The sequence below is a fragment of the Condylura cristata genome, unplaced genomic scaffold (genome assembly GCF_000260355.1).
Source record: "Condylura cristata isolate star-nosed mole 26May11 unplaced genomic scaffold, ConCri1.0 scaffold00024, whole genome shotgun sequence".
NCBI lineage: Eukaryota > Metazoa > Chordata > Mammalia > Eulipotyphla > Talpidae > Condylura > Condylura cristata.
In genome coordinates, this window is record NW_004567125.1 from 31,179,367 (window position 1) to 31,194,228 (window position 14,862).

Sequence of the window (14,862 nt, forward strand, 5' to 3'; positions counted from 1 at the left end):
GGGGCTGTAGATGCCAATTGTATTGAGACTTTTAGTTTTTTTAGTAGTCCAGAAGTACTTGTTAAATATGCTCCCCTTTTTAACCTTATTGAAGTCCTAGGGAGTTTCATAGCTGATAATCTTTTGTAAGTATACGATCTGCCCCTTGGGTGCCATCAGACTAGTGCCCACCACCAAATCACCCATGATCTGCTATCTTGCTCACTGTACTCTCTCCTCCACTTTGTTCTTGCCCCTCCCTGTACACTTCGGGTCTATGGTCAGATCTCAAGGGTCCCCCTTCACTCTTAAATGTGTGCTAGCTTGGAAGATGCATTATGTGGTCCTGTTTAGCTGAAAGAGAACCAGGTGCGTATGGCCATGACGGCGCTCCCATTCTGTCTGGCTCCTCCTCAAAACAGTGCTAGTAAAACATTCATAGCCACTAAGCTTTCTCGAATGAAAACACACTGCAGAGGCCTCAATAGAAGCAATGAATCAGAGTAACATTTATTAGTAAATGTGTCCTTCCTGTGTTCACATAAGTGTTTCCGTACAAAGCAGTTGATTCTTACTGAGGATGTGGAGATGAACGTACTTTTTAATTTTAAAACTGTACATGAAATCTTACTTGGTCACAACATCTGCTTTATTTCTGCATTGGGTAAATCCCTGATTCATAGAGAAGTGGTGGGAAAGAATGGCTAGGTTTTCAGGCGCTTTTGTCAAAATCTAAGTTAAATGGTGATGGCAGGAGAATCCTTAGTTTTTTCCAACACCTTAAAAACCTGCTGCCCAACAAATGCACCTTAGTTACCATTGAAAATATTTTTAATGGAATTTTTGAAATGCTAATATTTACAGAATTGTCAAAGCCCTCCTTGGAAGCCAGGTTTGGGAAATGAATAAATGAGATAGTCAATAAGGTCATGTCCATTCAAAAGCCTCTGTTCTTTGCTTGCTCTATCTGAAATTCTGGAAATCCAATGGAGGGGAGAAAGAATAGCACCTTGAAGGACTGGATTCTCCTACCTTTGTAGCAAAAGCCCTTGAAGCAATTGGGGCTTTTAGAAAGCCATGGGCAAAGAAGAAATATCCACCTAAGCAGTATGGAAATAATTCAAATGTTGGATTTACAAGAATTGAAGGTGGCTCAAAAGCACAGCAGAAAGATACTGGCAGCTAGTTCCAACTGCTTCCAAAAAATCTCCAGTTGTTCATGTAAAAAGGCATTGTTATCCTGAGACCAGGGAGTAGGATGGAAGAGCTATAAGTTACTTAATGTTTTTATGCCAGCTTGGTCAGGAAGTCCACTCATGAATCAGAGACACACAAGTTAAATGTGCCTGTAGATGTAAATTTGAGCCAATTGCCGTTAAACTCATTTTAGAAATGGGACTATTTCCTACAAAATATTTTACATAAAATGGGTTTCTGGCTCTGTTTACAACCACAGGAAGTCCCCATAACAGTGAACTGGATTCTCTGTGGTGATTCTAACAAGAGTCAGGGTGTCCATGCCACTCAAGCCACTCAGATCACATGGCCCCCACATTCCCATCATCTCCATTACTCTCTGCACCCAACCTCTCCCATGCACAATCACATAATTGGTGGTGTTGACTGTGTCCTCAGAGGGCACTGGGTCAGACTGGCTAATCATTCTCCCAGAGATAGTAATTGGTTCTGAAATAGGCATACGAGCCAATTGAAGCCAATAGAATTAGGGCCGAGATTTTGATTCAACTGTTGGAAAGGGAAGTTCTCTTTTTGTAGAACTTGAAGATAGCAACATGAGGGCTGCCTTGTTGCTAACTGAGAGGGGAGCTGGCAGGTCTGTGAATGGAGCCCAGAAGAAGGCACAAAGGCTGGAATGATGGTGAAAAATGAATCTGGGTTGCATAATCTGAGGCTTTGGGTCCACACATCCACCAGCACATACATTCTCTTTGTTTTAGACTTAGTTAGATTAAGAGAGGCAAACTCATTGAAGCCCCAGGACCCCACATGGGGTTCTACACCAGCAGGCAGACTTGAGAGCGTTTGTTAGATTTGGATTCATTTTCTGGCATGCTCCCTGATTCTGAGTCCTGGCGAGCTTCTGTACCAGCAGCAAGCTCTTCCTTCTGCCTGGATTTGACCATCCATACTGCCTTCTTGAAGTTTTTGAGAGGGTCCTGCTGTGAGACCCTTGCGGAAGGGCATTGGAAACGCTCGCGGATAAGATAGCCATGTCGGGTGGGGGCAATGAAGCCATTGGAAGTTGGGATGATTCTATTCACCACAGCATGGACAAACTGGACCGCCAGCAGGGTGCCTGTGGGGGTGGAAGACAGGGTACAAGTGAGAAAATGGGGATGACAGAGAGCGAATCTCACATGCTTGAGAGTTGACAGGCATGGGGTCAAATCGCATGCCCTTTACAAGCTTAGGCATGATAACACTCAACCTCACAGAGTACCTCTTTCTTCATCTGCAAATGGTAACTAATTTCCCATTTCCCACCTGCAGAGGGAAATTCTGAAAATTTGAAAATGTTCCTCAACAGGTGCTTAGTATTATTTTTGACCCAGAATGCATTTGACAAATATTATTATTAGTGGAGGAGGAGAAGGAAAAGAGATCGTGAACTCACCCAGGATGGCTTTTTTTTTTATTATTATTACAAAAGTTTATTTTTACATCATTTTGTACATTTTTTTCCCATCTCGATTGTAATCCCCGCGGGTTTCCCATCACCAAATCACCCATGTGCCATCACCATAATCCTGTGCATTTCTCCCCCCCCCCCCGTTTTTGATCCCATTCCCCACTCCATCCCCGCAAAATGTCTCTGGTATATGGTTGTTCATTATTTTTGTTATTTTCTCGCCTGATCCATTATACTCCTGCTATGAGTGAAACCATCCGGTATTTTTCTTTCTCTTTCTGGCTTATCTCACTAAGCATGATCTTTTCCAGCTCCACAGGATGGGCTTTTAAGGTTACAATCTACAGACCTCAGCTTCTCAGCCATCTGGGACTTTTGTGAGACTTTTGTGAGACTTTTTTCTTTGCTATATTAGACTATAATGTATTTGATTACAATGTATTCAGCTACAATATATTTGGTTATTATGTATATGTAGTTATGCATATTATGTGTATGTACATATCATATAATGTAGTCTATTGCAATGCATTTTATTATGTGTTTGATTATAATGTATTTGGTTATCATGTATTTAATTAGAATATTTTCAGCTTTAATGTATATTCCATTCCAGTGTATTTGATTACTATGTGTTCAATTCCAATGTGTGTTTTTTTTAAAGATTTATTTATTTGTGTACACAGAACTGGGGTACAGGCCAGGGGTGCAGGGCGGCAAGAGGATTCACCAGAGTGGGGAGCAGAACAGGCAGATTGATGGAGTACACTGCTGAGGGGAGCAGTAGGGGGGCGGGTCAGGAGAGGTCTGCCACACTATGTGGTCACTTCTAGGGCAGGTGGGTATCGAACTCATGAGGAAGTGGCTTTATCTTCTTAGTGCTGTGCTCTGTGCTTTAACCCACTGCGCCACCAGGGAGGGCCCCCAATGTTTTTTATTATAGTGTGTTGGACAACTATGTATTTGATTATAATATATTCAATAACAACATAGTTGATACTACCTGATGTTCATTCAATGCTTTATGACCTTGGAAGTTTCTCTTAACTTCTCTGAACTTCAATTTTTCCAGCCATCAGAGATAACTATGGGAGGGACATACTCACTGCCAGGGTTCCTTCTCTATAGAAAGTGACAAAGGTGAGTACCGGACCAGGAAGACCAGCTGCAAACCACAGCCTGCCATTTACTCGCTAGGTGAGTTTGGCAAGTCACCCATCTCTCAGACTCTTAGTTTTTACCCAGCTGTTACTTCCAAACTCCACATGTATCGCCCGTTGGCTATGGCTACCCTCTGAACCTCTGTCTGCACAATGGGGGTTCAGTCTACTCTCAGTAGGATGGCTTTGAGGACAAGGCCCATTCAGGCCCTACAGAGGGCTCAGGAACCAGTGGGAAGGACATTCTGGAGTCTGAGGTACCCAGAGCATGCATCTCGAAGAGGAGGCACACCTGGCTCCTGGGCCTTCAGACACCTCCTAACATGGGAGACCAAAAGAGACCACAGTGGGGTCCTCCTAATGCTCAGAATCCCAGAATAAACCCTTCTTCTCTGGGTCTAGGCCCAATAATTCCCTCGAAGTAAAATAACTCACCATCCAATACACTCCAGACGATTATGGAACGATCCTTCAAGCCAGCAAACACATACTTATCATCCTTGGAGAAGCAAGCACACTGGACTCCTCTACAGTAGGAATTCTGTCAAAAAAGACAACAGCATCTGTATTTTGAACTGCATCCAGGAGATCAGCTCTCAGGTATCTGGCAGGAAGCAAGGCTTGTAAGCTCCCCAGAGGGAATAGATGGAATGAAATCTGGGCAGATGGGTCTCTATATCCTAGAATCAAAATGCATCTTTGCAGATATTAGATTGAGGACTTAGTGATATTTTGCATCAGACAACTGGAATTCTAGGATTTGATTTCTTAAAAGGCCTTGGTTATGTGAGTACTCACTATAATTGTACTTAATTAAAAGCTATGTGCTGGGCCCTCTCTGGTGGCACAGTGGGTTAAAGCACAGCACTATGAAGCAGTCATTGCAGTACAAGTTCAATCCCTGGCCAGAGAACTGACCCACATGGAGCAGCAGACCTCTCCTGACCCTCTCACTGCTCCCCTCAGCAGTGTATTTCAGCACATCTGCCTGTTCTGCTCCCCATTCTGTCTCTGGTAAATCTTCACACACACCCCCACCTCTGGCCTGTACCCCAGTTCTGTATGCATTAATAAATAAATCTGAAAAAAAAAAAAAAAAGCTATGGGCTACATGCAACAGGAGATACTAAAATGGATCCTAGAAAAGAAAAAGGTAATTCATTTAAAAACTGAGTATAATCCTCTAGATGAAATAATATTGTTCCCACACTAATTTCTTAGTTTAGATAAACATGCTCTCGTTATATAAGAGGTTACCATTCAGGGCAGCTGGGTGAGAGGTATTTGGGAACTCTCTTGCAACTTTGCTGCAAATCTAAAATCATTCCAAAAATTAAGTTTGCTTAAAAACAAGTACCAAAAAACTGGGTGTGATTGCCATCTCAACTAAACAAAAAATTACTTATATCCTACACTTAGAGTGACTTCATAAAAATAAATAAGTTAAGTGGGTCAAAGGCCCTTTGAGATGAAACTACACACAGTCCCTCTTCTTTGAGTTACAAGGTAGTCTCCCTGTATTGACTAACAATTTTTACATATTGCACTTTAAGGAAAAGCTTCATTGCCCATCTGAAAAATGGAATAACATCAACCTAACAAGGTTAGGTTGAATCAAATCCTGTGCTGATACAACCTTACTTTCCTTACCTTAATTTTGCCATTCTTTTTGCCAATATGAAGCTATATTAAATCGTGTACGTTATATAATCTATAATAGGACTGTATATCTCTGTGACTTGATAGTGATAAAATCATAACAGCATCTTACAAGATGATAGGTGTGGACTCTAAGACATTCATAAGTAAAGGAGTCCCTAGTTTCCCTCTTCAGATTTGTCACACTTGTCATCCTATTTCAGAGACAAGAAAAGCCCAACTTCTTATATTTCACTTGAGTGATAATGGGAGAGGCCAAGGATCAAGCTCTAAGAGCGACTGTCTGTGTAATTCTATTTTGCTTTTTTGGTGGGTATTGTCTTTTTATATATTTATTTTTTATATAAAAAAAATTTTTTTTTAAGATTTTATTTGTGCATACAGAACTGGGATACAGGCCAGAGATGTGGAGGGTGAGAGAATTCACCAGAGACAGAGTGGAGTGCAGAACAGGCAGATCAACGAAATACACTGCTGAGGGGAGCAGCGGGCGGGTCAGGAGAGGTCTGCCACGCCATGTGGTCACCTCCGGGGCAGGCGGGAATCGAACTCATGAGGAAGCGGCTTTAGATTCTCAGTGCTGTGCTTTAACCCGCTGCACCACCAGGGAGGGCCTATAAAAATATTTTTAATAAATTTTTTGGTATTGTTTTTATTTATATTTTCACTTTGTGCCCTTCTAAAAAAGTGCACAGATCATGCTTTCAGTGTTCGCTTCCAAGTTTTTTATTAAGAAATTTTTCTATTAACTCAGAAAAAACAACAGTTGCTGTTCCTTCTGCCTAAAATGTTGTTCCACCTGACCTATTTGACCTTTTTCAGGAGCAACCCTTGCTACTCCATCTTTTGACTTGCCTTATTTTTCTTCAAAACCCTCTTCTTCACAACCCATCAATATTTGCTGCTTTGCCTTTATTTCACATTTTATTGAATACCAAGGATATTTCGGGGCTATCTCAGAGAGCAAGCACAAACAAGTCCTGCCCTCACATTGCTCACAGTGTCTTGCCCATGAGAACATGACTCTGAGAGGTGGGAGGGGGCTGTCCTGGCCACAGCTACTTCCTTGGCACTGGCAACGGGCAGCAGAGCTGGTGCAATCAAATCACTGGATGCAAGAATGACCCAGGCCAGATTAAGGTAAGGAAAGTAAGGTTGTATCAGCACAGGATTTGATCCTGCTTTTGAACATGGCTATCTTGTCTTCCTGGGTCTTTTGCATTCATTTTGGTCTTTTTAAACATTGCATTAAAATAGTGTTTCTCTCAGTGCATGGGACTATGGTGATGGCACTTGGGTGAATTGGTGATGGGAAGTCCATGGGAATGGAAAAAGCCACAAAATGATGTAAAAATAAACTATTACAATAATAAAAAAAAGTATTTCTCTCACTTGCCAAGTTTGGGGTTACTGCTTAAATGCTGCTCTGGAGGTGAACATCACTGGCCTCATCCTAGTCCCGACCCAGTGAACTGGACATGAGGGATGCCTGTGTCACTTTTCAGACACCGGCCTCAACATGGATGGGGTGTGTGGGCCACGCACCGTGTAGCTCATCTCAAACAGCCACTTGCATTCCCGCAGGTCCCAGAGGCAAAGCAGTGCTTCCTCGGACCCGCTGACTGCCAGCTGCTCCTTGTGGCTGACCTCCACACAGGTGACTCGGCTCCTGTGGGCCTCCAGAGGGAACACTTTGGAATTTACGCACTCATAGAGAAAGAGATCACCATTGGTCATGCCATATACCACGCGGTAGTCGGCCAGGACGGCCACGCTCGATATGGTCTCTGGCAGCTGGGTATAGAAGGTGTAAGTTGGCCCATCAATGACTGGACAGGGGTCCCCAGGACTGATGTCCAGCACCAGAACGATGTTGTCATAGGCGATAACCAGGCGCTCTTCACCCTTGCTCAGCGCCATGCAGTTGACGGCCTTCCGGGCTTCTGGAGGGGGGATGCACATCACATCCTGCCTGGAATTCAGTGGAAACACCAGGACGATCCCTGAAACAAGGCCAGTGAAGAGGAGCTTGGCCTGTTCGGCCACCTCCAAACACCTGACCTCATTGGAGGTGTCCAGGGAATCTTGTTCCTCACCTGCCGTGGAGAGAAGACCACATCAGGCATGTGTCAGAGAATGCTAGAGCCATGTTTCCTATTTTTAAGGACTTTTAAAAAATGCTTTCATTATTATAATCTTCAACTTGGTATCTACAAATTTCCAGATTTCCACTCTTGCCCCCAACCATTCAAGCTTTTCAAGTGATAGTAGAATCATCTCACTACCCTGCCTAACCATTCTCCATGACTTCCCACTCCCTTCTGACAAACATCCATGCTTTTCCATGTTTTTTTCCATCCTGGAGTGTTTGTGACTTTTCAGACCTCATCCCAAGGGTTCCCTTTCCAAAGTTCTGAACAGGGCTAGGCAGTAATTATTTTTGCTTTGCAGGCTGGAAGTGCTCTTTGCAACCACTCACTCCTGCCTTTAATAGCCCCAAAGCAGTCACAAACAATGGTTTTGGGTCATTGTACTGCAAATATATTTGCTGAGTAACTAATTCATCATAAGACAATTTTGCTGCAAAAGAGAAAAAATCAGAGGGCATTTCAAAAGGACATAATGAAATGTGAAACATTAATGCTAAAACATGAAATATTTGAATACAGATATATTGCAAAAAGTACAAAACCTCTAAATTGGTTTCTGTTGGTTCCCAGATCAGGCTGACCCAGGATATGTTAAAGTAGCAGCATGCTGATTATTTTGAATCAAAGAAACAGTGGTGGACTGAATTGTACCCTGAAGGTCCCTTTCTCCTAAAAGCATTTTCTCTGCTGTTCCTCCTTTCTATGTGAAAGGACTCCCCCTGCATTCAGAGCCGCACTGGCGGAGACAGGGGTGTTCTTACAAACAAGCTCTGCTTCGCTCACTACATTAGTTGTCCAAACCAAAATTTTCAAGATTTCCTTTGTCCTGTTTGTTCTTCACAGGTTTATTGCTTCTTTGTTGAAAAACTATACAAACTGGTTGTTTTAATCATTCACCAGGTTTCATATCTTATCGGCCTCCTTGTATATGAAATTCAATTTGTCTTTTCTCTGGCTAACTATCTCATGTTTGTTATTTGGCCAAAGATACTAAAAGAGGGGTGAGGAAGACTCTTCCCCCACACAAATATCCCATACTTTTCCAGAAGTGTGTAAATTCATGGCAATACTGCACAAATAATTAATTTTCTTTTGTGGATTTTACCTAAGCAACTGTCCTGAGTTTTGCATTTGTTCACAGTATTACACATTACAATTTTTTTTTGTGACCATATTCCAACTGTGAAAGTTGAGAATATGAAGCCAGACTGAATGCTATTATATCAGAACATGATAGCACATCAGTTTGCTAAGACTTGATTTTGCCATACTTTGGTCAATGGAGAAATGAAACCAAACTGTCAACTACTTACTTTGTTTCTCTAATAAGAATTAGTTATGCAGTGGGCCCTCCCTGGTGGTGCAACAGGTTAAAGCACACACTATGAAGCTATCGCAGTCACTGTAGCACAAGTTCGATCCCCAGCGAGGGGGGTGATCCACATGCCATGGCAGACCTCTCCTGACCCGCCTGCTGCTCCCCTCAGCAGTGTATTTTAGTGGATCTGCCTGTTCTGTTCCCCACTCTGTCTCTGGTGAAGCCTCTCACCCACCGCACCTCTGGCCTGCATCCCAGTTCTATATGCATAAATAAGTAAATCTTAAAAAAAAAAAAATTAGTTATGCAGCAAAGGTATTAGTGGACAGCAATGAAACTGTCCTCTAGATATGACAGATAATATGTTAGCAAATTGATGCATCTGGATTGGGCCTGAGGACTGAAGTTTGCAGCTCCTATCTCCTGCCCCACCACAAGCATCTGGCTTGCTCTCTGTCAACCCCCAGAATCCAGTCACAGCTGGCTCTAAACAAACATTGGCCAACTCACTGAACTCGAGTGAATTTTTCTTCTCACTCTATTTGATCATTAACAAGGAATTTCAATACCTTTATTATTTCAGAGGGGATTGCAATAGATATTATCAGTGATGTGCCCAGCTCCCACTGCTGCCACTCACCCCCACACCTGGTACCCATTGCTATTGGGTGAAGAGTGTCTTCCATCTGGAAATGCCCCCAAAGATAGTGCCAGGGCACTGACTCTCTGACATGGTAATACAAAAAGCTAGTGCCCTTGATTCAAGGGCGGGAGGGGGAGGGAGAGGAGGATCCTCCGACATGAAATTCATGCTCAGAATCAGACTGAAACTACTTCCTGTCCAGGGCTCCCCAACTCCTCTGCTTCCCTCACACCCCTCCTCAGATCTCTCCTCAGAACTTCCCTCAACACGCAAGTACCCTTGCTTGTTTTGAGAGTAAATTAGACAATAATAACCAGATTTTCCTGGAAATTTATAAAATTGAGTCCTGTTTTCTATTAGCTATTTCCAACCCGACTGGAATTATTGGGCATTATGAACTGAATGTCACCAATTCATATATTGAAGCTCTAACTCCCAAGGTGATGGTAGTCGGAGGTAAGGGCCTTGGGGATTTGGTCATGGAGGTAGGATCCCTGTGATTGAATTACTGTCTGCACAGAAAGATGCACTAGAAAGCTAGCCTCCTCTCTCAGTTCTTTGCCATTTGAGGAGATAATGAAAAGGCTGTAAGCAACTGAGGGGCCCTCACCAGACCCCCATTTTCAGTGCCTTGACTTTGGACTTCCAATTTCCAGAACCATGAGAAAGAGTTGTCCATTGTTAAGCTGTGCCAGCTATGGTGCTTTGTTACAACAGCTAAATAGACCAAGATGGGTTTCAGTTCTTATCCCCACAAAATGCTTTTATCTTACAAACCTTCCACCAAGTCCCAAATGGTAACTTTGTTTTTGTCTCCAATTTTGGGGAAGTACACATAGTTTCCGTTGTGAGACACAGCAGTGAGGCCTGTGCGATCTAGAAACGGGGTCGAGGGTCCAGACTGTTGCACATGGGTGAGATTCCAGACCTTTAAAGACGAGGACTGCTGGGAAGCAGAGGCCACCAGGGGCCCACCCTGCACCAGCAAGTTCACAGGGGCCCCTACACCTTCGAGGATGGCCAGCAGGGTCCCCTGCTCCGACAAACTCCACACCTGAGGAAGGAAAGCAGAGAGGCAGAGCTTATGTTGAAGTAGCTTGGAAACATGCTAGGGCCATTTCTCTACCTTGTGGCTTCTAAAGTTGTGGTTCAAGGGTCTTCACACCTCCCCAGCCCCTCAAACATCCTCACATCTCACTGATGGGCTGTCACAGCAGTTCTCAAAGTGTGTTTTAGGAAACCCCAAGGAGGGCTCCTCCAGGTCTTTGGTGTTTTGCAAAAGTCAAAAGTATTTGCATAATAATTAAGATGCAATTTGCCTTTTTATACTCTCCTCCTCTTACAAGTGGGCACTGGAGTTTTCCAGAAGGTAACAAACCATAGGAGAATGAGGACTCAAAAGATGAGAATCCAGCAATCTTGGAATCAGACAGGAAAAGTATACCAAAATATGAAATACTATATTCTTCTTATGAGTTTCCATATTTACTTCAGGAAATAGAGTAATTTCCACAGAAGTATGTTATTATGTCCACATGTATTGTTAATGAAGTAATGGGAAAATACATTGGGATATTCTCACCTCTGATTTTTTTTTTTTGTATTTAGTCTTTACCTTTAATTTTTAGTTAAATAGACAATAAAATGAAACATTTTCTTAATCATAGACTATGATTATGATTGTCATAGGCAATATTTCATGATTTCTACTTGACAGCAGCAACAATATAGAACCAGTTTAATTCTACTTCCCACTAACTCAAGTGCAATTTTTATGTGATGATTCTAACAGTTGTTCAAGATATTCACAATCACAATACTTTTTATAGTTATGTCACAGAGGTCTCACCTCTAATTTTTAATATGGTAATTATCAATAGATTCTAAATGCTATGTAGGATCCTGGATTGGATCCTGGAATCCAAAAGAAAAATAAGATTTTGGTGGGAAAGAAAAATAGGATGTTTGTGGGAAAGAATGAAATTGGGAGATGAGTTCATGGTATTGTTCAGTGTTAATTTCTTGGTTTTGATAATTTGAAATGTTGCTATCAGGGAAGGCCAGGTGAAGAAGATGTCTATACGGGGACTCTATGCTCTCTTTGTAACTGCTCTGTAAATCCTAAAATTTTTTCCAAAATAAATCATTTGTTCAAAACATATAAATTCAAATTGTTATGACCTACATGAAGAAAGTTCTCAGAGGGCCTCTTCAGGAATGTGAAACATTTGGTGACCAGGATGTTAGTAATCTGTTACTTATTTGCTATTTATCACATGCTTTCTCTTCAGCTTTCAGAACATTGAGCTTAATGTTCCTCTCTCTTGCCCCCAACCCTGCTCCACTCCAAAGGCCCAAACCCTCCCAGGTGTCCCTGTTTGGTGGAGATACTGTTTCCTTCACTAAACACTGGATATGTCCCTCTCGGGGTCTCCATGAGAGACCCCTCCTCTCCATCCTCCATTTGTTTTTGTATTTTACCTTCATTTGCTTTTGTATTTTAACATCAAAGATTCCTAAAGAATTATACTTTCTGTTCCAAAGGGGGAGATGAGGGTCATACATCACCCCCTCACCTGAATGAGTGCATCTCGGGAACCAGTGACAATCAGATTGTTGTCAGGACCGAAGACAGCCGTCTCTACCGTGTCCTCATGTTCTAGGTCAGTGGCCATGAATCGATGAAATCCTTGTGAGTCTGCCAAGAATATCCGCACAGATCTTCCAAAGCCTGAAACAACAGGGACTAGGTGATGCCCTTCATTCTTTGAGGAGCTTGAAAGAAATTCAGTTCAATAATGAGTTTTCTGGGTACCTACAATGTGCAAGTGGTGAACAAGATAGATACAACCTCACCCTCACATAGCCTACAGTTGGTGGCAGTGGTGGAGGGTTACCAGTCATCAACAGTTTCACAAGAGGGAGATTCCAATCTGTTTGGGTTTATCATGATGTCACAGAACCCAGCAAAAAGTTGGGCAGCGTCATGTGTCACTTATGGTCAACACTGGTCTAACATGTTTTTGAACCCTGGAAATGGCTTCATAAAATCATAATGCTTTGGGGGCAGTGAAAATACCCTGTATGATACTATAGTGATGGATACGCATTATCATACATTTATCCACAACTAGAGAGTGTACAACACCCAAAGTAAACTGTGGACTTTGCGAGATACAATGTCCATGTGGGTTTATCAGTTGTAACAAATACACGATCCACTGCTGAATTTATGGTGGGGGAAGCTTGTGTATGGGGCATGGCTAGGGGTTACATGGAAAATCACGCTATCTTCTGCTCCATTTGGTTGTGAACCTTAAATGGATCCCCCCAAAATTCAGCCTACGGAGTATCTGTTGGTCACCTCTGCTGGCAAGCTTTCCCTGATAGGTTTTGACTAAGGAAGGGAACCCTGTATTGACCCTAATCTTGTCTTATGTCACCAACTTCTCTAGGTTGTGGCTAGCTAGTTGCCCATCTTTCCTGCTAGCGGGTAACTCCCTGAAGGCAGAGGTTAGGTCGGTTACTTACTCTCAGTGCACTCAGACCTCCTCTATCTTGTGACTATCCAGAAGAGAGAACTGCCATTTTAAAGATTACCAATCCAAAGCTCAAAAATGCTAGAAAATGCTAGTCCAAAGCAGGGTCTTAACCTAGTGCACGGGCCAAAACTGAATGCTACCTACTTCTGTATGGCCCATGAGCTAGGACTAGTTTTTGCAGTTTTAAGTAATTGGGAAAAAATCAACGTAAGATTACTATTGTGTGGAGGTGACATGAAAATGTGTGAAAATGACATGAAAAGAATTCATATTTCAGCACCCATAAAGTTGCATTGGCACATAGAACACAACCACCTGGAGGGGGGATTTTAAGTTTCAAGGGCAGGGTTGAAGTAACCAAATCCAGAGCTGTCTCCTCTTTACCCAAAACAGCTCAAAGTTACCTGCAGCAAGAAGGGAGTCATCTTCAGAGACCACCAGGAACCCCACAGCTTCTGGAAGCTTCTCCAGCAGTCTGTCTCCTTCAGAGGAAACCTGTGCAGAGTCAAGAATGCCCATCAAACATTTCCATAGGGTTAAGGGTTCAAGGTGAGGGGCTTGAATTTGCCACAGGGCTCTGCCACTCACTGACTCTGGGACCTTAAGCAACCTTCCTCATTTTGGTGCCTAAGTTCCCTCACCTATTAAGTGGGAGTCAATACCAGGATCATCTCCCAGGGCTATAGCGCACATACACAAAAGCAGCCCTCCCAAACTGATAGTTATTATTATCACTGCTGAAGGTGTTGTAACTAACTCAGGGGCTCTGAGAACATTCTAGCACCTGTCCCCAGAGGCGCTCTGGAGATCTCAAGAAAGATGGAAATAGGTTGGTGCCAGATAAATACAGTTTGTCTATCTGTAACAGAGATAATGGCAGAAGGTACATCTTAGCATTTTTTTTAAGGTTAAAAGTTGACAAATAGAAAGTCCCTGCCTAATGTTTACTATGCAGTGAGAACTATGTGAAACTCTGTATGTCCTTTAAAGCACCTCAAGGCCAGGAGTCAGTCAGCAAACTGTCCTAGGAAACAGCAAATGCTTTAAGCTTTGCATGCAGACTACCTCAACTTTACTGTTCTAGCATAGCCAAGGACGATATGAAAACAAATGAGCATGATTGTACCCAGATAAAACTTCATTGGTGGACACTGAAATGTTGAGTCCATGGAATTTTCACATCACGATACTATGATTTGTTTAATCTCTCAACCATTTGAATCACAGAACCATTCAGGGATGGACAGAAATAGGCAGCAGAGCACAGGCTGCTGACAGCTGCTCAAGCCTATCTGATTTTTTAGAGCTATAGAATCTCCCGTAATAGCGAACATTCACCTCACTGCTTCCTGTGAAGAGACATTCGAGATCATGCTCTGTTATGACATATTATAATACTGCAGCAAATATTATCTAGGCTGGTCTTATTTTAACACAGGGGTGCATTTCTGAAGCCCTCAGATACTATGAAACGTGTCAGATTTGAACAGGATTTTCCCCTGGACCGAGAAAGGGCAGTCGGCGTCACCGATAAAGGGCAGTCTGCGTCTCTGCCCACCACTACAGTGCCCCACGTATGCTCAAGCAGACACAGTGTACTGTCGTTCACGAGACAGTGAGCAAAGTTGAAAATTTTTTTTCATGTTTCCCTACTTCAAAGTTGCACATAAAATAAGACTGAATACTTTTACAATTATATTTCAAGTTCACCTACATCAAGTTCACAGCTGTGCACATGTGCAAGAAGTTAGAAATTCCACG

General features: G+C 42.6%; 1 protein-coding gene across 1 annotated transcript in view; it reads right to left on the minus strand.

The window, feature by feature from the left end:
* Window positions 1-1,994: 1,994 nt before the first annotated feature.
* NWD1 (NACHT and WD repeat domain containing 1) overlaps window positions 1,995-14,862 on the minus strand; it is a 61,856-nt gene continuing 48,988 nt past the window's right edge. The window contains exons 13-18 of the mRNA XM_004688642.1: window positions 13,506-13,596; window positions 12,136-12,290; window positions 10,337-10,613; window positions 6,994-7,544; window positions 4,225-4,330; window positions 1,995-2,296 (exon numbers count right to left, since the gene is read on the minus strand). Of these exons, the coding sequence (XP_004688699.1) occupies window positions 1,995-2,296; window positions 4,225-4,330; window positions 6,994-7,544; window positions 10,337-10,613; window positions 12,136-12,290; window positions 13,506-13,596 (1,482 nt within the window). The remainder of the gene's footprint in view (window positions 2,297-4,224; window positions 4,331-6,993; window positions 7,545-10,336; window positions 10,614-12,135; window positions 12,291-13,505; window positions 13,597-14,862) is intronic.